The sequence below is a fragment of the Microtus pennsylvanicus genome, chromosome 22 (genome assembly GCF_037038515.1).
Source record: "Microtus pennsylvanicus isolate mMicPen1 chromosome 22, mMicPen1.hap1, whole genome shotgun sequence".
In the NCBI taxonomy this organism is placed as follows: Eukaryota; Metazoa; Chordata; class Mammalia; order Rodentia; family Cricetidae; genus Microtus; species Microtus pennsylvanicus.
Genome location: NC_134600.1, coordinates 1878572 through 1904585, shown reverse-complemented (window position 1 = coordinate 1904585; position 26014 = coordinate 1878572). Strand labels below are relative to the sequence as shown.

General features: G+C 45.6%; 1 protein-coding gene across 7 annotated transcripts in view; it reads left to right on the top strand.

Annotated features, from left to right (window-relative positions):
* The window catches only part of Spats2l (spermatogenesis associated serine rich 2 like), a 155134-nt gene that overhangs the window by 18543 nt on the left and 110577 nt on the right, over positions 1–26014 (top strand). For 6 of the 7 annotated variants that reach the window (XM_075956267.1, XM_075956273.1, XM_075956272.1 and 3 more), the window contains exon 2: positions 6920–6969. The exons of the other annotated variant lie outside the window; for it this stretch is intronic. In XM_075956267.1, the coding sequence (XP_075812382.1) occupies positions 6920–6969 (50 nt within the window). The remainder of the gene's footprint in view (positions 1–6919; positions 6970–26014) is intronic. 7 annotated transcript variants of the gene reach the window in all.

The window sequence follows — 26014 nt, the reverse complement described above, 5'->3', positions numbered from 1 at the left end:
CATTGGAGACTGGTCAGGGCTACCTAGGAAGTACCAGGGCATCCAGGACTATCTAGGAAGTTCCAGGACAGCCTGGGGTCATAGGAAGTTGCAGGATCCCCAGAGGTCATAGGAAGTTCCAGGACAGCAAGGCTGTAATAGTCAAGGCTCCACCTCCAATTTAAAATGTAGACATTGGGTTGAATAGGCGGTCCCGAAACACAGGCAAAGCTGATATTTTTGCTCTCCGTTTTAGCTTTGCATAAAAAGACTCAACAAAAACAACCAAAAAAAAGTAGAAAAATATTCTGGTAAGATAGCCTCATGGAAAACTGTAAGAGACGTTGGTTGTTGAGATAATCTTGCTGCTGGAAAGAAGGAAAGAGACTGAGAAGGAAGGAACTTCTCACCAGGAACACCAGGAAAGACAGGCCTGTGTGCATCTGTCTTGCTCCTTCCCCTCTTCCCACTTCCCCACTTCCCTCTCTTCCTTCCTTCCAGATTGTCAGGGCTAGGAGGATGGGATTTGCTCATTGGCCACCCTTGATAGATTGGAGGATGCTTATGAAGATGTCTGAGGGTAATTAACAGTTGAAATGCGTCTGAGGCATCCCTCAGAAGTGAGAGCCACGTACTAGATATCTTAAATGAACCTCTTCGACCCAGGTTAACTGAGCCAAGGCCCACTGGGCCCAGGATTTCCTGAGCATGCTCGGTGGTGCCCAAACCTGCATGCTGTTCTCATTTGGAATCAGTTTGTGGGTTTCATTTTTCTTTCCACACTGGAAACTCTCATGAAACTCCCTCGTGCTTCGGTGCCAAAGCTTCATCCCATTCATTTCTTTAGCAGCCATTTTCCTGGGAGTCTGCACTAGGCCCTGCGAAAGTACTGCGAGAAAGAAGCACAATTACTCTTGCAGACCATGAATGTCGAGAAAGGGGGCGGGTCAACGTTGAGCCTTCTTTTGCCCTGCTGAATTTTTCTACAGTAATGTGGGCTATGCCAGTATTCATTAATATAGCTAATCCAATTACGACGAAAATCCTTTTTCTTTCTGATCGCGACCCAGGAAGCATCCACAGTCCATAATCCCGATGCAGCAGAAAACTTTGGGAAGCCCTTCGGGGTGCGACAAGATGGGATTTGACCTGTGTATCTGGCTCTTCACAGTTTTGATTTCTACATGTCAACAAATACCTGGCCGGATATTAGAGCCGGTTAAATCAGTTCTTCTTGCTGTAATCAACACCAGCACACATCCAAGGGGCAGCATAGCCCTACCACCATATTTTGTTGAGTGTATATATTTTCTCATAAACCTGGCTGACTGACCTGTCTTCTCATGACTAGGATGCTAATAGCCACATATGGTAAAAAGAATGGTAACGAACTATATCCTTGTTTCTTAACTCCCATTTATGCCATCTTCTGATTCATTTGGTTCACATTAATTGTAAGGAAATACAAAGTAAAGGCTTGGATTACAGTAGCCGTGGTTTCTTTCTCTGCCCTTCCCCACAGCTCCGATCCCAGTCTGAGGACTTCAGTGTTCTTCTTGGTTTAACTTTTAAAACTGAATTCTCTCACAATTCCATACATCTTTATAATGTGCCATTACTTTTTCTCCCCTCCCCCCCCAAAGCATTTCTTGCTAATGAACTCCTTCCCACGTCTGTGTGTGATTGGGTGTGCCCCCACTGAATTTAATTAAGGTTGCTTGTGGGTTTGGGGGTTTTTGTTTTCGCTTAAGCAAGGGTGACTAACCAAAGTTGGCACAACTAAGGAATAAGGCCCCCAGTTTCCAACACCCATTAACTGCCTATATCTCCTTAAGAAAGAGTAGGGTCTCATGAGCTCCCCCAACTCATGATGAATGCTGATGGCCCAGACTTGTGAAGGCCTTACACAGGTAGCCAATGCTACTGAGGGTTCGTGGCTATGGAGCCATATCACATTCAGAAGATGAGGTGTCCTAGCGTTCCTGTCTTCCGACACTTAACCTTCTTTATGCTTCCTCTTCCACCATGTTCTCCGAGCCTTGGAGGAGACGCCAGAGTTGTTGGTTATTCTCAGCACTTTGACTGGTTCCAGGTCTCTGTCTTCACTGCCACCCAGTGCAAACAGAAGCTTCTCCCAGTAAGAGATCTTTTGTTTTTGTTTTGTTTTGATTTTCGAGACAGGGTTTCTCTGTAGCTTTGAAGCCTGTCCTGGAACTAGCTCTTGCAGACCAGTCTGGGCTCAAACTCACAGAGATCCTCCTGCCTCTGCCTCCCGAGTGCTGGGATTAAAGGCGTGCACCACCACCCCCGGCTCCCAGTAAGAGGTCTTGGAACTGGTTCAGGGGACCACAGAGAAATCTAGTTACTGTAATGGGAAGGAGTAAAGGGGACCGAGGAGGTGAAGCCCTACTTTCTCTTCCGGGTTTTTAACCGTTAGAGGGTTTTTGAAAATCACCTGGTCTAACTCACAGCCGTTCTATAAGCAGCTGGTCCAAGGCATCCGTTTATTGACACCAACATATTGATTCCTTGTTTGTTACCAGGAAAGCTCTAAGCATCTTCCATGCATCCTCCACCCTGCCAGGGCTGCACACCATTCTCATTGCACCAATCTGTGCAAAGTGTGAGCTGCTGAAGTCTGTTCACAGGGCATCAAGGTCAGAAGGGTCCAAGCTGGGCTTCGGACCCAAGTGTGTTTGATTCTCAAGCCTTTTCCATTTTTCCATGCATGAGTTTGTCTTTAATAATATACGAGACTTAAGGTTTTTTTTCCAAATTGTTACAATAATATGCACTAATTATAGAAAGTCCAGAAAGCAAAATAAAGAGAAAAACCCAATTACCTGTCATCCTGCACCCCGGGAATAACCGCTACCAAATTTCACCTTTTTTCTTTCCGGCCTTAAGGGAGCCATCACTTATATGTCTCAGTGAGCCCTGCAGTGCACGGTTGTCTTGGAGGCGGACACATGAAATCAACCATATTGCTGTTGTATCAGATAAAGTCCATTTCGGAGTCTGCTAGGAGTTAAAGTCTCTGTGATTCCCAGGCGTGGGGAAAGACACTACAAAGGCAGCATGTCCATTCCTCATCGTCTAGCAAAACACTCTATGACATGTGCAGGCATTCTGCGCCTTCCGAACGTCTGCGTTGTAGCTGTTTACCATCCCATAAGGAATACCAGCTTGTCATGTTGAAGAACCATAAATATCTTGTGCCAAGTTCAGCTGGAGTAGAGGATTGGATTTACCAAAATTACTGCTCCTCATGTCAAATAGTGATGGATATTTGGGGGGGGTATGTTTAAAGGCCTTTATTAAAAATTAAATCCATAAATGTTTAATATCTTATTTGACAACTCATTTATTAGGTTGTCAACACAACGGTGTTTGCCTTTGGTGGAACATAAAGAAAATCAGAAAATTGCTTTTGTCAAAACTTTGAAAAGCATATTTTGAGATCAATTCCTATTTAGTGGAAGGTATTACACTCGCTAAATTATTCCCCTCCAAGGGACTTTTGTGAGAGCAAATGGACCAAAATGTGATGAACTGGTCTGTAAATAAAGTCAGTAGCATCTCACGTCAAAGTAAATGTTTCCCTAAGATCTCTCTCTCTCTTTCTCCCTTTCCTTCCTCCTCTTTCTACACACACACACACACACACACACACACACACACACCTATCAAAATGGTCACCGGTATGAAGTCAGGAGAGCCCGGGAGCTCTGTACCATGGCGTTCTCGCCTGACCGACAAACCGAGCATCCCATTAGTTGGCTGATTTCTCTTTTACTTGTTAATGGTCCTTCTTGTCTACCCATCAGCCTCCTCACCTTGTGCACCAACTGCTGAACACACTGGGTTTCAGATTAGTCTATAGAATTCTTTGGGGCCCCTCCCAGGGTTCAGAATGCAAGCCAAATAGTCCTGCGTGCCTGTCCTCAGGGCTGCATTCTACCCGTGTCTTCTGGTTGCCAATATTTCCCGTGATGAGAATCGATGCCGCTCACGGAGCCAATTATGAAATGTAGGTTGTGTTTTATGTTTATGGCCTCGGCGCTGTCCCGACGTTGTTTGTGGTACTGGAGCAGTATATTCTTTTTCAGAAACTGGATTCCCGAGGCAAATGTTGAAGGAAAGAGTTGGCGACTAGGAACTCAGGATGCCCAGGTCAGTCTTGTCGTTTAAGTACGACCCCCGGAGATGTTAGTGCAGATGGAGAAGGACCCAGAGAAGTCAGAGCCAGGCATGGCATCTTATCTCTTTTTTAAAAGATGTTTTATTAAAAATATATTGTTTTTCGGGAGCTGGAAAGATGGCTTAGCGGTTAAGAGCACTGATTACTCTGCCAGAGGATCCAGGTTAAATTCCCAGCACCCACACGGCACCTCAAAACTGTCTGTCACTCCAAGACCTGACATCTTTACACAGATATGCAGGCAATGCACCAAAGCACACAAAACGAATTGATGAACAAGTAACTCATTCATTCATTTTTAAGATATCGTTTTTCATCCAGTTTATTCTGATTATTTTTCTTTTCTTTTGACCCCTCCTGCATCCTTCCCACTTCCCAACCCACCCAAACCCACCCTTTCTCTTTCTCATTAAAACACAACTAGGGATTTAAAATAATAATAATAAGATGATGATGATGAAGAAGAAGAAGAGAACAAACCAGAATAGGACAAAACAAACAGGAAAAAAAGCCAAAGAAAAAGCACAAGAAACCTACCAATGCTGAGATCCACATTTACATACACAGAAAATCCATTAAAAACAAATTTGGAAACCATACTATATGAGCAAAAGATCTGTAAAATTAAAAAAAAAATTGTCCCAAGTATTATGGGACAAAAAGCCCCTGGAGATGCTGTTGAGTTTGTTCTACGTGGGGCACCTCCTGCTGAGCACAAGGCCTGCCCTGAAGTGTGCTTTGTGTGCCCACTGGGACTCTGTTGGAGAAAACTCACATCTCCTTTGCAAGCGGTTGTCAACTGGAGATGGATTCTGGGCTAGGGATGAGGGCATGTGTCTGCTCCCTCTCTCAGCGCTGGGACCCCATTGGGTTTAGAACCGGGTGGCAACTACATGCCGCCCCAGTCTCGGAGGTCACACGTGCGTCTGTCCTCTGGTGTGTAGAGGGTCTCGTTTTTCTCGGAGTCTTCTGCCTCCACCGGCTCTTGCACTCTTTCTGCCTCCTCTTCCACATAGTTCCCTGAGACCTGCAGGGAGGGATTCGGTGGCATTATCACGTTTAGGATTGCGTGTTCCAAGGTCTCTTGTTCTCTGCACGTTGTCCAGGCGTGGGTGTCTGTGTTTGTTCCCACCTGCTGAAGGAAGAAGCTTCTCTGATGATGGCTGAGAAAGATATTGAACTATGCGTAGGGCAGAATGTCATTAGCAATCATTGTAATGCTACATTCCTTTAGCAGAACAGCTGTATTTGGTTTCACCCTGGGTCTACAACCTGTCTAGTCTTGGGCTTTTGGCCACCTGAGCAGCGTTGGGCGTGGCTTCCATCTCATGGAGTGAACCTTAATTCTAGTCAGATAATGGGTGGTTACTCCCACAACGGTTGTGCCCCTATGATACCAGCGTATTTTACAGACAGGTAACCGTCGCAGATTGCAGGGGTTGTAGCTGGGTTGGTGTTTACTTTTCCTCCTTTGGTGGCAGGCAGGGTACCTTCTAGTACCATGAACACCAGTCAGTAGGAGCGAAGCCGCTGTAAGCACCAACTTGCCTTCTCCGTGTTCAGTGAGTTACGTAGGTGTTATCTTCAGCCGTGAGTCCTTACCATTAGCTTGTGGAGAGCAACCGATAACCTTGGCATTAGCCTGGGTTGTTTTGGGGTTTCATGGGCCTCTCTGGCCAACCACTTGACCAGATGTAACCTATTCCTGGCACTGGAGGTTCCGTTTGGTATTAAGAGATGTCTAGTTGGGGCTTTGTTTCACACATTGTTTGATGATTCTATTTAGATTCCTTTCATGGATGAGTATATTTTAAGAATCTTCTACTGTATCAGGGTTGCCAAATGGCCCTTCATTTTAGCTGTCCCTCTCCTATTCCCTGCTTGACCTCCACCACCCTCCTTTTGTTTTATTCTTTCAAGCACCCTTACTTCCTCTTGTTCCCCAATGGTCTCTGCGAGATCTCTGACCTGAGCTTTGAACCCCCACAGGGTGCTCCACGATCACTTAAGACCCTGGGATGATAAAGAAACACAGGGATGTTTGGAGTGGTGTGTGAGATAGTAGCTGGTTGACTTACAACTCGGGTGCTCATCTCTGTGTCTTAATAGTAACTGGCTTAGTGGTGAGTTCTGTAGAGTTATACGTTATAGGTTGGGTCTGGTAAAAGATAATATTATACAGCAAAAGCAACAGCAGAAATTTATTTTTAATTAGTTGGGCAAATACTATGCAAACACGATCTAGGTTCTGTTTGTCACCATAGACTCCCAGCATGTCACCTTCTAGCAATTTACCATTTCTGTGCCTTATTTATTGATCAGATTTTAGTGATACTGGTGCCTCCCTTGGGATACTGAAGGGGCACGCATGTGGGAACAGCGCTCTGGAACAATGCCTGGCACTCTCTGAATTCATAATAAACGCTAGCTATTGTTGTTAAATATCACCGTCATGCACTAGGTGTGTTGAATGCATGGCACGCTTTGCTTATCATCCAGTCAAACACTTGGTGAGAAAGCTATTATTATCCCCAGTTTGCTGCCGAGTAAACAGAGACACGGAGAGATTACTCTGCCTACCCAAGGTTAAATTAAGTCATGTGTGAGGACCAACTCATTATCTGCCAGACTCAAGATTCTGTGTTAGCAAGGGGAGGGAGTGGTGATTTTCCTAAGGGATGGTGGCATTGCTAGTGGGAGACCAACCAGTCTGACCCTCCAAATTCATTTTCTTTCTAGAATACTCCAAATCCTAAGCTGCTTTCCGGATCATCTCTGTGGATTCCCAGGTAAGAAGAGATTGTCCCTTCTTTCTCCATGACATCCTTCAACTCGCCGCTAAATCCTGGAGACCAGTCACAGCTGTGGGAGTCTTAGCTCCCTCTTAAGGTTTCAGACCAGAGTTGCCATTGAAGTACAAGGACCGAGGCAGTCCAGTGGGGGCCCTGTGGCCGAGCGATCTGAGCCACTTCTGTTCTGCCCACATTTCCCTTCCCATCTATATCACCCTTCCCACCCACATCCCCCTCCAAGCTACATGGTTTCCATGGTTATTTGTTAGAATAGCATCATGTAAAATACTTAGGAGTACCGCAAAAAGAAAACGAAAACAAGGTCATTTATAGACATCCCTGTGATTTAGAAGGGAGTTAAGAGTACTGGACTCCAGACTGCCTGGCTCTTCCACCCTTGCAGTGACAGCCACTCTTGCCCTTTGTCACTGCTTTGGAAGACTGTCCCCCAATGAGTCTGGAAGCTGGACTCTCGGTTATCCTTAGTCAGCATGGACTGAGACCTCACGAATAGACCCGGGCCTCCAAGTCAAAACAGCCTGGCGTTGTTGCTACCAGTTTCTGCTGCCTAATCATGGCATTTACCGACCTCTCTGAGCCTCCGGTTTCCACTAGTAAATGGAGAGCCTACTACATTCACGCCAACCTTAAACGTGCCTGATCTCATCCGAGCTAGGATCATCGCGGTCAGCTTCCGAAGCTCTGGCTCACTCAAGTTCGTTTTTGTAAAAGAAACTGACCTCCAAGAAAATCTGTATTGTTGCCAGGTGTGGTGGGGCAGGCCCGTAACCTCTGTGCTGCAGAGGCGGGGGGGGGGGGCAGCTAGGGCTAAGGCGCGAGATCCTGCCTCAAACAACAAACAAACAAACATAAGAAAAACATAACTGTTTCCATCATTGTCGGTCATCAAGTATGAACGGTTAGGTTAAAGCCCTTGTGGACAGAAAGTGTGTTGTTTTTTCAGCTTCATCTTACGTTATCTGAAATTCCCAACATTCTGATTCCCACGTGAAAAGATTTCTGATTTCTGGTCTTGAAATTCAAAATAAAAATCACCAGTTCCACATTGATACAGTCCGGATGAACCGAGCCGTGGTGCCACTTGGGTTTCCCAGTGATGCTTAAACTTGATTCTTTTTCCCTAAACCCGAAACGTCAGTAAGAAGACGCTAACTCTGAAAAGAGCCGTTGACGCGGGTGGGAGTCAGTCCTAATGCTTGCATGGATGGGATTTTTGACTTCCTTGTGCTTGAGTCCCCTTAGAAGTCTTTTATAATTTACTGAAAGAGAATTCTTATAGTACAGCCTGGATGAACTATCTCCGTGTCCATACGTGTGCACGTTGTGTGTGAGCATGGGACCTCCTTCCCTCCCCTTCTCCCTCCTTCCCTCCCCTTCTCCCTCCTTTCCTCCTCTTCTCCCTCCTTCCCCCATTCTCTCTCCTTTCCTCCCCTTCTCCCTCCTTCCCTCCCCTTCTCCCTCCTTCCCTCCCCTTCTCCCTCCTTCCCTCCCCTTCTCCCTCTTTCCCTCCCCTTCTCCCTCCTTCCCTCCCCTTCTCCCTCCTTCCCTCCCCTTCTTCCTCCTTCTCTCCCCTTCTCCCTCCTTCCCTCCCCTTCTCCCTCCTTTCCTCCCCTTCTCCCTCCTTTCTTCCCCTTCTCCCTCCTTCCCTCCCCTTCTCCCTCCTTCCCCCCTTCTCCCTCCTTCCCTCCCCTTCTCCCTCCTTCCCTCCCCTTCTCCCTCCTTCCCTCCCCTTCTTCCTCCTTCTCTCCCCTTCTCCCTCCTTCCCTCCCCTTCTTCCTCCTTCTCTCCCCTTCTCCCTCCTTTCTTCCCCTTCTCCCTCCTTCCCTCCCCTTCTCCCTCCTTCCCCCCTTCTCCCTCCTTCCCTCCCCTTCTTCCTCCTTCTCTCCCCTTCTCCCTCCCTCTCTCCCCTTCTCCCCCCCCCCCCATTTAGTTGCCTTTCGCTTGGGCAACCGAAGAGCTATAACATGAATGCTGGCAGCCTTCTCCCCATCAGACAAGCAAGGACACAGTCAATTCCTGTTTCCTTGGAACGAGCGCCTGATAATCAGAAGCGCTGATTATCGCGCTGGAAGGCAGCGGCCTCATGGAAAGATGTACCAGATGAAAACAATTCTGATCATATTTCCGTCAGGAGGCTGAGACGCCTCCAGCTGTCTGCCAAGTAATCCCATTAGAGGTGGCACGGGGAAGTGCTTCGGCCCGAAGAGATCGCTCTGATCTCACGTCGGAGTGCTGTTTCTCCTGACGGTTTGCCCCAGAACGGGGGCATGAGACGTCCCTTCTGGAACCAGTCTTGCCAGTTGGTGGTTGTCTAAAACATATGGCACATGAACACACTTAAGGAATTTTCTAATTACAGCTCAAGCGCTCTGCTTTTATTTTTTTATGCCTGCACTGCAGACATCCCTGATTGAAATGATTTCTCCCTCAGCACAATCAATCCTATCGCCAGCAGTTGCAGAATGACCGGGATGGTGGTAAATGAGAAGCATATTGACTGAAGAGATGTCCGAATTCAGTTAGGAAGAGGTCTTTCCCACGTGGACGCATAAGCCATCTAAATCCGTTTTAATTGCCAGCCCTGGTACTTCTCTGACCACGTTTATTTTGGAAACAAACACCAACGCTGGATTTAGACCCATGTTCCAGATCTTCGAGTCCTGACGACTAATTTGGGTACCCGTTGGATCCCTTAATTCATTTCTTAATTAGTTCTCCCAGAATCAGAGGGTTGCCTAGTTACAGTCATCGTCACAGCTTTCTCATAACCCAGAACAAATGTCTGCAGAGTTCCCTCCCGCGGTTCGCACACCATTCCCGGACCTTGAAAACCTGTTGTTATCAAAACAACAATAACGAAGCCATCAACAATGACACTAACATTTTTTTGTAAGGTAGTAATGCATAGCACTACAGTCTAAGGTTTAGAGCAGTATGGCTTTTAAAAATATTATTTATTTATTTATATGTATAGGAGCGCTTTGCCTGCCTGCATGCAAGTACATGTACCGTGTGTGCGTTTCCCAGGGAGGGCAGAAGGAGGTGTTGGTTCCCCCAGAGTTATAGACCGTTCTGAGCCGCCATGTGGGTGGGTGCTGGAAACTGAATCTGAGATAGCACCCCACCCAGCCTGAGGCATGGCTTTTGAGTCACGGATGTGGGAACTTAAGTTACTTTCCCGTGTCTTATAAGATGGAAGGAATGACAATATCGATTTCAATAAATCCTGTTGTCATACGAATGTATCAAAGGAAACATGTGAACAGTATGTGGAAAGTCCCCGGTACAGGAAGGGATGTGAGTTGCTAAGTTTGATACCAAGGAGCCAGTCACAACTGGCAGACATATGTTGTTGGTACCACACCATTGTCGGTTGGGTCCCATTTCTACACTCGAGTTACAGAATATTCTCCACAGTAAGGAAAGCATTGAAAGCTTGGAAGCTGGATTTAATCCTTTTAAAATTAGTCTTTATGATTCGTGCTTGCGTTCTTTAATTCACCTGCGGAATCAAAACCTCTTACTGTACAGCCATGTTCAGTGCTAACATGCAACACTTTGGCTGCAGAATTGCCTTAAATTTTGAGAGAACGTTTTCCTCTCTCGGTATATGCAACACTGGCTCTATCAAAAAGAAAAATACTCAGGTAAAAAATAGGGAGGGGGCAGGGCGGTGGTGGCTCACGCTTTTAATCCTAGTACTCGGGAGGCAGAGGCAGGCGGATCTCAGGGAGTTCGAGGCTAGCCTGGTCTACAAGAGCTAGTTCCAGGACAGGCACCAAAGCTACAGAGAAACCCTGCTTCGAAAAACAAAGAAAAACAAAACAAAAAAAAAACCAAAAAATAGGGAGGGGTGAGAGATTGATTGAGGGGGAAGCAGCTTCAATAAATCTACTGGGAAAATCACAGATTGGGAGAACAAGTTAAGATGTATCGAATGTCATAGCTTATGTTTGGCGAATGTGCAGGAATTAAAGTCTGCAGAAAGATAAATCTAGAAATTCAATGACCTTTCTTCAAAGCCGTATAAGAACTAGTTAAGACCAAAAGTGATTGACAAGAGACACATTGGAATAAATTTCTTTTAGATTCCACTTAAGATCTTTGAAACGACCCACCCCCACATGTGTGTTCTGGAGAAGTATATGTTCAAGTGTGTCCAGAGACATGTGTCAACAGTGTGATCCTGTGTTGAAATACTGTGTTGCAATGGAAGAACCAACAGTAGCTATGAAATGAGCTACCTGCAGACATGATGTCGAAAGAAGATACTAAAGAGGGTTGCTGCATAGAACATTACTACATTTATGTGAAGTATGAAGACAGATAAGGCTAAACTGTTAACCAAGTGAGTGTGCATCAGTGCAAAAACTCTGAAGAGAAAACCAAATCAAAACGGCCAGACGTATGGTGCATGCTTGTTAATCTAGCAGAGACCGGCATACCCTGGAGCTGGCTGTTTAGCAAGTCTAGCTTATCTGGAGAGCTCCAGGTCAATTAGAGACCGTCTTTTAAAAAATGATGGCCTGTGTGTTCTCTAAGGCATCACTGTTGTTGAAATTAAGCAACGTGACTTTCGGGCGCTCGGGTTCAAGGTTCCCTGGTTTAAAGCCTCTCAAGAGGGAATTTAATTGATTCCGCTCAGGTTGATTGGCTCCCATTTAACCTGCCAGCCTCCGCCGTGGGACATCATCCGATTGTGTGAATGTGAGGCTTGCTTGGAGTTCTGACTCGGCACATCTTGGCCGTCTTAGAAAAATCCAGGATGCCTGTGACCTTAGTCCTGCATCCCACAACTGGTACTGATGCTACTGGTATTTCACGGTTGCTAATGACTCAACTTTCTTTAGAGAAATCTAGTAAACAGTAAAGAAATAAGCACAGATGCGTTGGCGATACGTCAATGTGTCACGTAACTGAGTCTGGGCGTCTCGTTTTCCTTTCTAAGTGAGCACTGGGCTTAATGTCACTCAGACTAGTTTCTAGAGGGGCCTTTGGATGCGCCATGGAGCTTCCTAAGCTTAGAATGCGCTTCTAAAGTTTGCTTTCACTTCCGCCTCAAACTTTTCATTGACCTCTTATGAAAAAGGAGGCATTGACCCGAATTCAACATTCCTAATGGGGACAGGCACTTCCTTCACCAACAGCCTGGTTTACTCTAAAACTTCTGCCAAAGGCAAAGAAGATAAAATAGGTCGTAGAGTCTTCTTATGACAGGTGAGTCCGCACACCACGGCCTTGAACTGTTTTCTCTGGTGGACTGATAAAGTATATTTTCGTAACTAGAGCCTCTGTAGCAAGTAGCCATTTCAGTACATAGCACCTACTGTACCAGGACTCAAGCGTTTCCTTGTGCTACCCATAGCAAGAACTGAAGTGCTGAACCTGTGCAGTCTGAAAAATCAGTAAATTTTCCCAAACGAGTCAAAGGTTGTTTTCAAATATTTTCCTTAACAGCGTCTTAAACAGACCTTCGGCGGAGGTTTGGGGGTGGGGGTGGGATTCATTATAAGCGTTAAAAAACACAAAAATCACAAAAATCATTTTCAAGTTTGTATACATCTGAAATCGTCAAATTTTGTATTGTTCCGTCTTTTTATAAGCAGAAAATGTCTCTCCTAGGAAACAAATCATGACAGCCATTATTTTACTCAGTTTCCACTTTCCAAAGTGTGGGGAGCTCTGACGTCACTCGTACTCCTACTTGGTAAACCAGCTCTCTCAATACATGATCAACCCAGAGCCTCACACTGGTTCCAAGAATGGTGTGCTTGGCGCTTTAAGCCCTGAGCCTTGAAGGGCAGAAGGTCTTATTGGCAGCAGTCTGCCGGAGGCTTGCAGGTGTTCCGACTGAGAGCCCGGTGTTGGCTAATAGATTGTAGTTTTTCAGGTCTGTGATGAGAGGGTTCTGCACCCTGGATCCTGTCATCCCCAGCATTTGGAGGTTACTTCCGAGGGAAACAAAGTGTTCTCGGAGGCTGACTCCCAAGCTCTAGGCCAGCTGTGGTCAGTACTGAAGGCGTCTTGGGGGCTTTTTTTCTACCACTAAGCTTTTGTGGCAGAGGAAAGCTGTGAGCAGACAGAGCGCCAGGTAGAGGCCTAATTGCATTCCTTGTTGCTGAGAGGGGGAAAAAAAAACCAAACTCAAAGTAATGCCTCTTTTCTTTCAAAGAAGTACCTCCAAATGAACATATATTGGGCCATAACAAAATAGTTTATGCAGCTTGCAAATTTTTCTGAAAAATAAAAGCTAAAAAAAAGTTTTGGGCATTTGTGGCTTACCCAGGACAATCACAAGAGGAGGAGATGTATAGCTCCGCCCTATAACAGCTTGCTCTGCCAACCAATGGCTGGTCTCCCTCCTTCTCTGTGGTCTCTTCAAAGATAAAGCTCTATGACAGCACATGGCATATTCAGCTGTCCCCGAGACAGACCAGCGAGTGATGTTGCTTCCGTTTCATTCTGTTTCCCCAATGCTGTCTTGTCTACAGACTGGTCCTCAAGAATACTCCATTGATATGTTCATTGGTACAAATGAAGGTATTCAGGTTCACCCGTTGCATCTGTGTGTTGGAGATCAGTTTCTCAGTAGACACTAACTTGAGTGGATTGAGATCATCCAACAACACACGGGGCCAGATGATACAGAAACAGGCAGCCGAGGGAGTAACACAGTAGTCATAGCTAGAGGGGCTGTGGAAGACCCATAGGGGGTTCGGGCTGATTAGAAAGCTCAAGGGGTACCTCTCTGCTTCCCTCCCCTTCCAGAGACAGGCGTCTTCCATATGTGCACCACTAGCCATGGAGAAAACCAGCGGCCGAATAGGGGTAGATGGGCAAACATTTATCCCAGAAGCCCGAAGACCCTCAAGGGCGTGCCCTGATGACTGTGGGTAAGAGGGTTATTTTTGCATCTCAGGGACAAAAGGTTTAATAAAGATTCGAGTCTGAGATACGCTTCACACACACACACACACACACACACACACACACACACACACACACACACACAGCCCCCAGCCTGCCGAACCACGTCAACCAAGGAACTGTCCGGTAGGGTTTACAATTTCCTCCTTTCCCTAAATTAAAAGGTGCTGCTGTGAACGGCTGACCCTCCTCCACACGGTGCGCTATTATCGTATAGAGAAGAGTAAATAAGACCGCAGCTTAATGAAATAACAGTTCATTTTCACTTAATGGAAGTCATTTTCCCCCCGGTGCTTCGCTATGGAAATAGGCCACCGTCATATTTTTATTTTGCCATTCCTCATAACCTTGTAGCCCGCTTCCTGTTCCGGCTTTTAAGAGCTGTTTTTTTAAAGACCCTTCAGGGACTTTCTTTAGCACTTTCCTTGGTAGCATAATTACTCATCTATATCATACCCCTTAGAATGTTTGCAGGGTTGGAGATTCAGAAACTTCCTAATGAGATATGGTTAACGGTCTGTACCGGATGCCACAGTGTTTACACCTGGCTTAGCTGGCATAAATTATATTTAATTAGTCACCCCACAGAAGTAGATATTTGAGAATAGATTTAGTACCTAAAGCACAGTTTGCTTTTTTATGTAAAGTAGTCATAAATAAGAGTCTTTGAGAATTCTGTTTATCTTCATGCGTGTGGGCATTCTGCCTGCTTGTGTCTGTGCACTGTGTAGGTACAGTGTGCCCTGCAGTGTGTCGGACCCCCTGAGACTGGGGTGACAGTTGGTTGCCGGAGTCCTTGACCACTAAGCTATAGCTCCAGCCCCGCAAGTAAGTTTCTCAGTCATATCTGTAGATTTTAAAACCTTGTCTGGGAGCTGGAGAGATAGGTAGTGAAGTAGTGCTTGTCATGTAAACATGAAGGACTTGAAACTGAATCCCCAAAACCCAAAAAGAAGTGACCGGATAGATGTGTGCTATATACTCGTTATCCTGGCAGAGACAGGGAAACGCCGGGGCTCATTGGTTGGCAGGTCTAGCCTATTTGGTGAGCTCCGGTCTAATTAGAGACTCCGCCTTTGAAAAACAAGATGGATGGGGCTCAAGCAATGGCACCCAAGGCTGGCCTCTTGTGTGCACACACACACACACAGGCACACGCGCACATGTCCCCTCCCCCACTCAGATATTCCCCCCCTTCTGCATACACAAGGGCTTACTTGTGGTGACAGAGACGATTCTTGGAGACTTAAGTCATAGGCTGTGGGTGTGATTCTGCAGCACAGAGTTTGCCTGGCGTGAATGGGTAAGGCCCCAGCTCTGTCCCCCGCGCCCCCTGCGCACAAGCCGGAAGGAAAGAAGAGATAATCACAGAAAGAGCTTTGTCCTGTCCAGATGCTCCATGCAAAACAGCCACGAGGAACAGGAGATGGGAACTCTCCTGTATCGAGGGAAAACAATCGCGATATTGATCTTTTTTATTTGTGGCTCGTAGAAGATATTGACCAGTGACAGTCCGTAGCGTGTTGCTGTGTTCTTTCGTAGAGCGAGATTTCCTTTTTAGCATAGAACCCTGTGGAGAGGTGGCCTGAACATTCCAATTGGGAACTTCATATTGCATTTCCCTTTTGAATCTTCCAGGCCACGCCCACACTTGTTCTTTAGGAGGAAGTGTCATTTCTAGGAAAGAGCCTTGAGGATACCTTAGCAATTTGTCGAAGGCTTCTATGAGCCCTGCTATGGCAAGCTGACCCGTCACACTGTGATGAAAATATTACATGGGTTCTCTCCCGTGGCTGTCTATTGTGGTACATTCTCTCTCTCTCTCTCTCTCTCTCTCTCTCTCTCTCTCTCTCTCTCTCTCTCTCTCAGTCTCTCTACTATGGCTCGCTCTTTCTAGTCTAGCTCTCTCTCCCCTGTGGCCTTCTTGGTTTGGTATTATCTCCAGGTTAGTACTGGTTTTGCGATTACGTCAGATTCCTGCATCTTATTCTACCCACCTGTCTCAGTGGGTCTCTGTTTCTCCCTGTCCCCCAGGGCCACACCCTTCTCACGCTACCTGTGGTTACCCTCATTGCTCTGAGAACGCAGGAACAAGAAAGCATGTTCCCTAAGGTGCTGCCGCCAACTTCCCAGCCCCACTCGTTCCCTGGTGAAGGTGCTCTTTCCCATAGGGAGAGCTGCCCGCTGTTCTGCAGTCCCCTCAGAAACACCCCATTGTGCCAGCGAGGAAACAGCCGTGGGAAACACACGGTGACAGTCACCAGTATTACTTCCATTTAGCGTGGCCTTTTATTGTGCTTGGAAATGACTACAAGCACTTAAATTGCACACAGGTACTTTTGTGGAAACAGAAACTCAATCGGGATCTGGCAGGAAGCCACACTTGAACCCTTGGCCCTCGCTCTTCCTTTTTTGGGTCATTATATCCGACTAGCGGTTCCCTTTTAGCACATATTTTGCTTTTGTGAAAAGTAGATAATCTGTGCCCTGATAAAATTATGAATCTCAGGAGCAGCATCCTGATTAAAGATAAGGATTCCCCCTATGGTTGTGAAATATTTAGCTCCAGGGAGGAGTCTTGCTGATACTTCTTAGGTGTTTACGTGCAGACTCTTGTGTTGCTGACTGGTTTGATTCTGTACCACGACTGCCTTCATGTTTGAACATAGTTGGTACTCATGAAGCAGCGCCACGGGTGGACAGGATGAGCGGTTTTTCTGTTTTATGGGGGTAGGGACGAGCAGAGGCGTAGTAGGTTTCAGTGACTTCTATAGGATCTTTCTGTGAGCAGAGGCTGAAGTTACAGCCAGGCAAACGAGCTTCAGTGTCTTCTTCTGTTGTCGATGTTCCTGTGTGAGAAAAGAGTTCTAGGGCCATGTTGACCTCTAACTGGCTGAGGATAGCCTTGAACTCCTGATCTTCCAACCTGTGCCTTCCAAGTGCTGAGGTGTTGAGTATGTACCCACATTCTTAACCTCTGCGCTGAACTTCCTAAATGATTCTCCGAAGAGAGAAGACAAGAATACCTACTAAACTGTAAGAATCAGAAAAACAGTTGGAAATGGTTCAGTAAGCCAGGAAGGGTTAAGATGCAGAGTTTCTGTTTGGTCTGACTATCAAAATGTTATTTTATAATGGAGAAGTTCTGTTGTATTTGACCCTTGCTACTTGAACATACTGCTAAATCAGATAAAATAAAAACAAAGACCTATTTACCCTAAGATTGGCTTTAAATTGCAAAAGACATGCGATTTCATCATGAGAATGATCCTTTTTCCCAAAACAGTGGCATTTGGAAGCGTTCAGACAGCAGAACTAACTGTCACATATGTTCAATGCCATTGCTTCCAGTTAATCCCATCCCCATTAGTGGAGCAGTACGCCTTTGTTCTTGTTCTTAAATCGTGCAGAGTAAATTTTCTTCTGAGTATCCGTTTGCCATATACCATGGACTTAGCTGTCCTTCAGGGTGTCGTACAGGGTTTGGGACCATGTCCCTGACTGCAGGCATGAAGCATTCAACGAGCAGAGGTACTGAACAAGGGTTAGGCCAGTGGAAGAATGCGGGGTAAGAAATTCAAAGATGGGCATCTGCAAAGGCTACCAACCAGCCGTCATCATCATCATCGTCATCACCATCATCTTTTTCCATCATCCAAAATGTGGAACAAGAAACCAGAGCCAGCACTGCAGAAAGGTCTGGTTGGTTTTGGAAGAGCCAGGTGGCCTGGGAGGAAAAAGAGTGAACCAAGGAAGCAGAACCATAGGAGATTGGCTGCTTCCTTGCCCCTGACTTCCCGGAGAGCAAAGGGGATCTGCCTTCCCTGGAGCGGGGGGGGGGGGGGGGGGGGGGGGGGAGTGGGGGGGGGGAGGGGCTCCTCCCTGTGTCCTCTTCACTTGCAGACTATGGGGCATCTGAGCTATTGCAGTGCCTTTGGGGAACTTAATAGCCCAGAGGCTCAATTTTGTATGATCTTTTTAAGTGCTTTTATGCACCCGAGGAACTGTGCTCTGTTTTCTTTCTTTCTTTATTTATTTATATATTTTTTGATAGAACTGGTACCTAAAATCGCTGCCTGTTAGGCAGGTTTTCCAAGCAGGGTTTGCGATCATAATGAGTTCTTCCCCACCCTCTCTTTTTCTTCTCTGGTTAAGAACAATATCCTTGCCACTCAGTATCCAAATATAGCAAGCAGTTATGATAGAAGAATGTCCTTACACTAGGAAAAGAGTTGGCATCTTGGGTGATGTGAAATGTCCTATTTAGAAAACACACTTAGAAGGGGAAGCTGCTGCAAGTCATCTTTGGAACCAGGTAGAATCAAATGAAACTAGAAGGGAATGCGTGGTCTGATCAGACATTCTACTCTCTCTAGTTCTACGAGTGTTTGCTGATTTTTGCTTCAACTTCAGACATCATTTCTATCACTTCGTTAGAATTCCAAGCTGAAGACTAGTTCTGGCCTCTAGTTGGGAGTGCAAACTTGGATGAAAATTTTGGAGCTGATGTGTGTAATCCGAGCCCGTCAGTAATAGAAATAGGGGTTTTCTGCTTAAAATGTCATTTAAAATGAGCCTGGGGAGATGTTTCACTTGGAAAAGGGGTTATCCCACAAGTCTGATGATCTGAGGTCAATCCCCAGCACCCATGCAGGAGCTGGGCATGGAGACATGCCCCTGGCTCCAGCTCTGGAGAGGCAGAAAGAAGAATCCCTGGGGCTAACTACCAGGCTAGATGAGTCGGTACCACGTTCGGTGAGATGCTTTAGCTCAGGAAATAAAGTAGAGCAGTGGTTGAAGTGACATCTGGTCTCTGTGTGTGCACACACACACGCACATGAGCACACATGCACACACATACGTATGCATGCATACACACAGAGAGAAAATATGAATGAATGAGAATATGTACTGGTTGGTGTACAAGAAAAGCATTCAGTCAAGGGGATGAATACAATTGCACTGTTAATTTCCCTTTATCTATGAAAAATATACTTTAATAGATGCTCCAAACCATGGATAATGCCAATCCCTATGGACATCGATTCTTCTCTTCAATAAAATTCAGTTTATAAATTAGACATTATGAGAGACTATTAACAACAGTTAATAGCAAAAAAAATATTTTTAAGTAATTTTGTTTTACTATTTTGTGTGTATGGGTGTTTTATCTGCTTGTATGTCTGTATATCACATGCATACAGTGCTCCCAAATGCCAGCATAGGGGATCAAATCCCCTGGGACTGGAGTTATAAATGGTTATGGGCTGTCATGGGGTCTGGCCCAGGTCCCCTGAGCAACCAGTGCTCTTAACCTTTGTGCCATCCGTCCAGCCCCGCCTCCAAAAGAGCAATTTTAATGACATGCAGCAATAAGTTTTTCTCCCTCCCAGAATATCTTACCGTTCCTTGTGTGTCATTCTTAGGATGTGAAGTGGCGTTGTCTCTTTGATGAGGGGAGGAGAGGAGAAGGTGGAGGCTCTGTGACGTAGTGTTAGGGTCCTGTCTGAGGGTGACGGGGACCCTGGTGCCGCAGTATCACCTGGTTAATCTAATAAACGAGATCCACAGCTAGCGAGTGATTGACGGTAGGGTGGCATTTGCAGCACAAAGGAATGCCTGGGACAAAGGAACAACTGGCATCCCCAGCCACCGGGGCAGGGCATTGCAAGATACGGTCGCCACACTCAGGGCAGCGTGATGGTCAAACTGTTATGGATTGTCTGCTGCTGGGAGTTTTAAAAAATTTTCTGGAACGTGGCTAACCACGGGTGAGTGAAACTGGGGCCAAAGAAGACGATGTCATCCGTGAGTTGTGGCTAGAGAGAGAGTAGAGAGAGCATGGAATGATATCGTGTCACCCCTTCCACTGCCGATAGCATCCCATTCCTTCGGAGAGCTCCGCACCTCTATGACTTCCCACCAATCCCAGCCTGCCTCTATAGTTTTTCCTCATGTAAGTTAAGATGCATGACTCGCTTTCTAAAAGGCAGTCTGACAGTATGTTCTTCTCCCTTATTCCTTTAAATTAGGTTTATAGTCACAAGCATTTTATTTCCAGGCATTCAAGCTAATGAAAGAATTGAGGATTATGCAAAGGTGTTGGCCACAAAGATTGGCTAGAACACTGTTTACAAAATGGTAAATAGCAAATTGTTTAAACAAGATAATAGATTAGTTATATATAGTACATATACTATCTATATTATGCTATTATATATAATATACAAATGATATAGATACAATAGTGTAACACATATAGTATGTATGGTAGTTTGAATGCAATTGGTCCCCATAATATTATAGGGAGTGGCGCTATTAGGAGGTGTGTGTTTGTTGGAGTGGGTGTGGCCTTGTTGGAGGAAGTGTGTCACTGTGGGGGTGGGCTTTGAGGTTTCCTATGCTCAGATATCACCCCGTGTCTCAGTTGACTTCCTGTCACCTGCAAGATGTAAGATTCTCAGCTACTTCTCCAGCACCATGTCTGCCTGCTCCCCACCATGATGATAATGGACTGAACCTCTGAAGCACTAAGCGAGCCACCCCAATGAAATGTTTTCACTTATAGGGTTGCCATGGTCACGGTGTCTCTTCACAGCGATAGAAACCCTAACTAAGATGGTGTACATCATATCCATACACATACCACGTTACTGTCATTTGTAAAAATGCTGTTTAGGCACCATAGATATATAGCAGGTAAATAGCAGCAATGAAATGTTTTGAACGTCTTGTTGAAATAAAATGTTAAAAACCAAAGACGTACAGTGTAAACACATCTTCATACACGAATGTACTTGTAAGACAGGAACACTGAGAGCTTTGTACGTGATTCACTGGGTGGTAAGATTATTGGAATTTAAAATGTTCTTTTATCTATCTGTGTCTTGATAATTTTTTAATTTGGTATTATTTTCTTAATAAGTAAAAGGTTATTGGTCGAAATGAAAAATAAATTAGCCAAACTTTGTAAAAAGGGACCAACTCCAAAATTTCTGAGAAAGGATATAGGATGATTTTGAGCTGAGTTAGTTGGTAAATTTTGTTTGTCTCTGAGATAATTATGTCACTCTGATACCCGGGCCAGTGGGCCACGTAAGAAAGATGGCCCTGCCTGGTAAATTCAAGGGTTGAATTTGGCCACTTTCGGACTCTCTCCCAGTTCTGAAACTGAATGGCGGCGGTGGTCAGAGGCCCTTTATCGTTGCCTCTGTTGCTAGGGTGGAGGAAAGACCATCAGCTGACACTCTGCCCTGTGGAATCCTCTCTCCCACCTCTTACCTCTGCTGTCCCAGTAAGCCACTGTTTTCTTGTGTATTTTTCCTTTTCTTGTGTTACACTATGTAATTTCAGAGCAAATCTCATTTTGACAATCTCCGTATCCTCCAATGTATGATGTATCTTTGAGACTCCTGCCGAAAAAATCTTAAAGGCGGAGGCTTCCATTAGTCTCCAATTTTAAAAGCTCTCCTCTGGGCACTAAATGTCAATTCAGAGAATTCCACATTTGTTATCATTTCTAACCTAACCAATAGAAATCTAAGCCATAATTTGAAACAGAGTGGTTCCTGCCTGGAGACAGTGGGCTCATAAATAGATGGCTTGATTTATTCCTATAATTTAAGAAGATATTAGGATTTTTTTAACACTTTTGGAACTATTCATTCAGTGTCTAAATTGAATATACAAGATCGGGCTAATGCATGTGTTCTTAGAGCTTGCATTTTTAATTGTAGATAGGATATTTTTAAATTGAATCATAATTTTAGTTGGAGCTACTGTGAAATAAACCAGGTTATTGTCTCGTGAAAGGTTTTTACAAATCAAATACGTGTATGTTTAATTAGTCTAATTTATAGACCTGTGAATATGTTACTCTTCCTATCTGTATGTGAAATACCGACCTGCTGTCTGCAATAAGCATAGAAAATCTAACCCATACAGGCACAGAGGAAGCCACTAACAGCAGCCTGTTAGTGTAAAAAAAAAAAAACCTTAGTCTGTGGAGTAAAAGTATCCAGCAGAAGGCCTGCTTGCTTGCCCCTCCCTGGCGGTCAGCAGTGGTCAGTACAGAAACCATCAGGTGACGTCTTCCAGGAAACATCTTCAGTGAGAGTTGGCAGGGCTGTATCATTCTTGACGTGACTTCCTTCTTGTTCCTTTCTGAGCCCTGCATTGTTATGAGGTGACTGAGCCAGCTTAAATGCCATCATCCAAGAGAAATGGGCAAGAAAGAGGAAGCTCATTTTCCTCACAATTTAAGCAGTTTTCTACGTGTTTGTTGCCTGATTACCCACTGGGGCTGCATTCACCCATAACCAAGACACATGAAGTGATGAGCTCCTCTGGGTCGGGTTGCGAGGGCCCTGATTGCTGGTAACTTCACTGGATCTCCCAAAGGGCATGGTACTTCTTTGGCTAGTGGAAGTTATATGGATGGATACTTTTACCAAGCCACAAATACCCTCACACCAAGCTTGCCAGTTTCTTCAATTATTGTAGTCACTGGAAATCTAGTAAACTGATCGCTTGGTTTGCAAAGCTTCATAAACAATGATCTGGACGTTGGATTCATTTGCAGTAAATTAAATGGAAAGCTGAAAGCTATACCATTAATCCAGACTAGATAGCAAATGCTCTCTCTTCTGGTTTTCCAAAGTCATGTCTTAAGAACACGCGGTAAAAATTTCCTTTCTCATTACTGCTCTGTGCATGCCTCTCCGAAAGGATCAAATCAAAAGTTAGCAAACAAACTCTTTCCAACTCCCAGCCACTGTATTTTCCAAGATAGCTTGCTGATGTAGCAGAGAACATCGCTTCTGAACATAAAGCTGTATAATGCGTTAGAGCTAAATGAAATTTAAAACGACGCGTGATAAACCCCGAAAAAGTAATGCTTCAAAATAGGAATGTCAGCAGGCTGCCTACTACGTAACCATAATAGTAGTGTTGAGCGTAGATGGATGAGCTGCGGGGGGTGGCATAAATGTTGTTTTCCGTGGGGTATGGAGGATTATGCAAACGTGATTTTGACATGATTGCAGTCATGCCGGGACATGGTGACCCGTGTTCAGATGGCCCTCAGGGTTAATTTTGAACAAGGCAGCATCTTGCAGATGATTGAATTTTTCAGGATGTCCCCCACTAGCCTTTCAGCACTGAGTCCGGTCGTGCTGATCCTTTGAAACCATGGGCAGAGTCCTCAGAGAGAGAACCGGGGCAGGAATTTCTTCAGCGGCCAGGGCTCATATACCTGAGCTGAGGACAGCGGAGACGGGCTGGAGCAAGTCTGTGAAGGAGGAAGGCAGGGCGTGAGGCTGCCGTGTGTGTGGCCTCAGCTGGACGCTGTGACGTCACGTGTGGCCAGATCGCCGTGGCTCTTGGAAATGGGCACATGCGAGACTCTCATGGGAAGAGATACTTCATGCAGGGAACCGAGTTAAGTGCTTAAATCTGCCCCAAGTTTTTGATATGAGTCAATCAGTATTGTATCAGAGCTAATCCTAGGAGAGGAAAAGGATGTTGGCTCTCACTTTTTCCCTTGCTTCATTTTGGGGGAAAGTTAAAAACAGTAAGCGTGAAGAAGTTAAGTTTGGGGTAGCATTAGTCCTGAAAATGCTGTTGCCTCCTTCCCAGCCCTTTATTTAAAGCCCTCCCTCCCTCCCTCCACAGAGCCTCCACATGGCTGAGCTTCAAGCCTGGTGGGTTCAGTTTTTCTAGCAAATAAATCACTCATGTCCCACAGGGATGGAAGCAGGTGGTTGGCTAGCTGCCCCGAGTAAGGCAGAGCTCCTGCTTTCCTGGATTTCCTAGGGTTTGGGGCAGGGGAAGCACAGGCTGTGGTCCTCTTTGTATCCTTGTCTACAAACCCTTGTGCCTCTGTCTGTGTTCCAAAGCAGTGTGTTGGGTCAGGTCTAAGCTGTTTGGGGCTTGGGCTCTGGAAAGAAACAGGGACCCACCGTCTGTACACTGCAGTCATGGCCTGGGCTGTGGTGTTACATTGTATTCATCCATCTGCTTGTTTGTTTACGAAATGTCAAGACTCTTGGCCTTCAGCGGCACAGGGGAAGGGTAAAGGAAATCTCAGCTCTCAGGCGCAAGGAGTTAGCAGCCATGAAGATAGCGTCATATGCTCAGGCCCTGCCAGGAGCCTTTGAGCGGGAAGAAGAAGAAGCAATTGAATCCTCCCAAGCTTTGCTTTACCACTAGGAATTAACCTCATAGCATGGTTCATGATCACATTTATGGAAGAGTTTTGACTATGAAGCGCGCCACTATGCAAGGGTGGAAATCAGTATTGTTTGTTTGTTTGTTTGTTTGGAGCCCAGCGCCTGGCAGGTGGGAGCAGCAAGCGTCCCCAGCGTCTGTGTTTTCAGATGCACCAACCAGCCACAGAAAACAGTCCTCCAAGTGTGTTCACACTGGGGACAAATGTTTGCTAAGTGACTAGACCACGTATGGGGGATGCCATGGCAGCCGCCACATGTTTGCCGTAGGAAGCATCCAAAGCAAAATAACTCCTCAAAATCCTGAGAATTAAAATGAAAGGAATTTGCACACGTTTTATTTTGCCAAGAACTGAATATTTTTTTCATGAAAAATACAAATACACTAACTTGTCAGTAACTTTCCCCCAACACCTGATATATTTTTGTTCCTACCGCATTACTCCTGGCGTTCCGACTTGTGTGATTGTCACCAAAGGGATTCGTCTAATGCCGTATTCGGAGCTGATGGCTGATTTATATAGCTAAGGCTATGAAGGATGGGGCAGTAAAAATTTTATATTTGCCTTTCCCCCCCATAGTGAGGTGTTATTGATTGCGTCTTTGTTTTGATGCAACCCCAATTCTACCTTGAACTGACATAGCTAACAATGATGAGTACAGCAGTAATACAGACTTCAGCATAAGGTATTCTGTGTCTGGCTAGCCTTAGGTAGAGTCTGGCTAGCCTTAGGTAGTCAGGCTAGCCTTAGATGAGTCTGGCTAGCCTTAGGTAGAGTCTGGCTAGCCTTAGATGAGTCTGGCTAGCCTTAGGTAGTCAGGCTAGCCTTAGGTAGAGTCTGGCTAGCCTTAGGTAGAGTCTGGCTAGCCTTAGGTAGTCTGGCTAGCCTTAGGTAGAGTCTGGCTAGCCTTAGGTAGTCTGGCTAGCCTTAGATGAGTCTGGCTAGCCTTAGGTAGAGTCTGGTTAGCCTTAGGTAGAGTCTGGCTAGCCTTAGGTAGTCTGGCTAGCCTTAGGTAGTCTGGCTAGCCTTAGGTAGAGTCTGGCTAGCCTAGGGGTTTGGTTATAAACCCCCTGCCTCTTGGCACAATTTTTAAGAGTCTCGAAAAACCCTTTGCCATTTCTGTTTCATCCTTTCGACTGAGCACTGTGTTCAGCTGATGACCACTTGTCTTTTCATGAATCCTGGTTATGTTATGTATCCCATGTGGTCTATTTTTTTATTTTTTTCTTTATATATATAAATTCTTTGCTTGTATGTATGTGCATGCTCCGTGTGCATACCTGGTGCCCATAGAGGCCAGAAGAGGGTATCACATCCCCGGGACCTGGAGTTACAGACAGTTGAGAGTTGGCAGTGTGAGGGCTGGGGACTGGACCTGCCAATTAACCACTATGTCCTCTCTCCGGGCCTGGCCGCTCTACAGTCTGTTCAGTCGCCTTTCTGCCTTAAGCACTTCCCTATGTCAGTATATAGCTCAGTTTTGTATGTATGTCCTTTAAGAAAGAACTAGAGACTAATGGGCTCTTGGGTCACACCTCTGGTTTATGTTCCGCTCGGGGGCAATGTCTCCTGGTATAGAACCGAAAGGGGCGCTTGCTTCATTTGTGATCCGAGTTTGTTCTCTTGTGTGAGCGGAGAGGCCTGTACAGGAACACTTAACAGGAGTTATGCATTTTGTTTTTGTCAGGCAGTGGTGGCTCACATCCTTAAGCCCAGCACTCGGGAGACAGAGGCAGGCAGATCTCTGAGTTCGAGGCCAGCCTGGTCTACAAAGTGAGTTCTGATACAGCCAGAGCTATTATACAGAGAAATCCTGTCTCAAAGAAACAAAGCAAACAAACAAAAAGAACCACACATTTTGGTTTT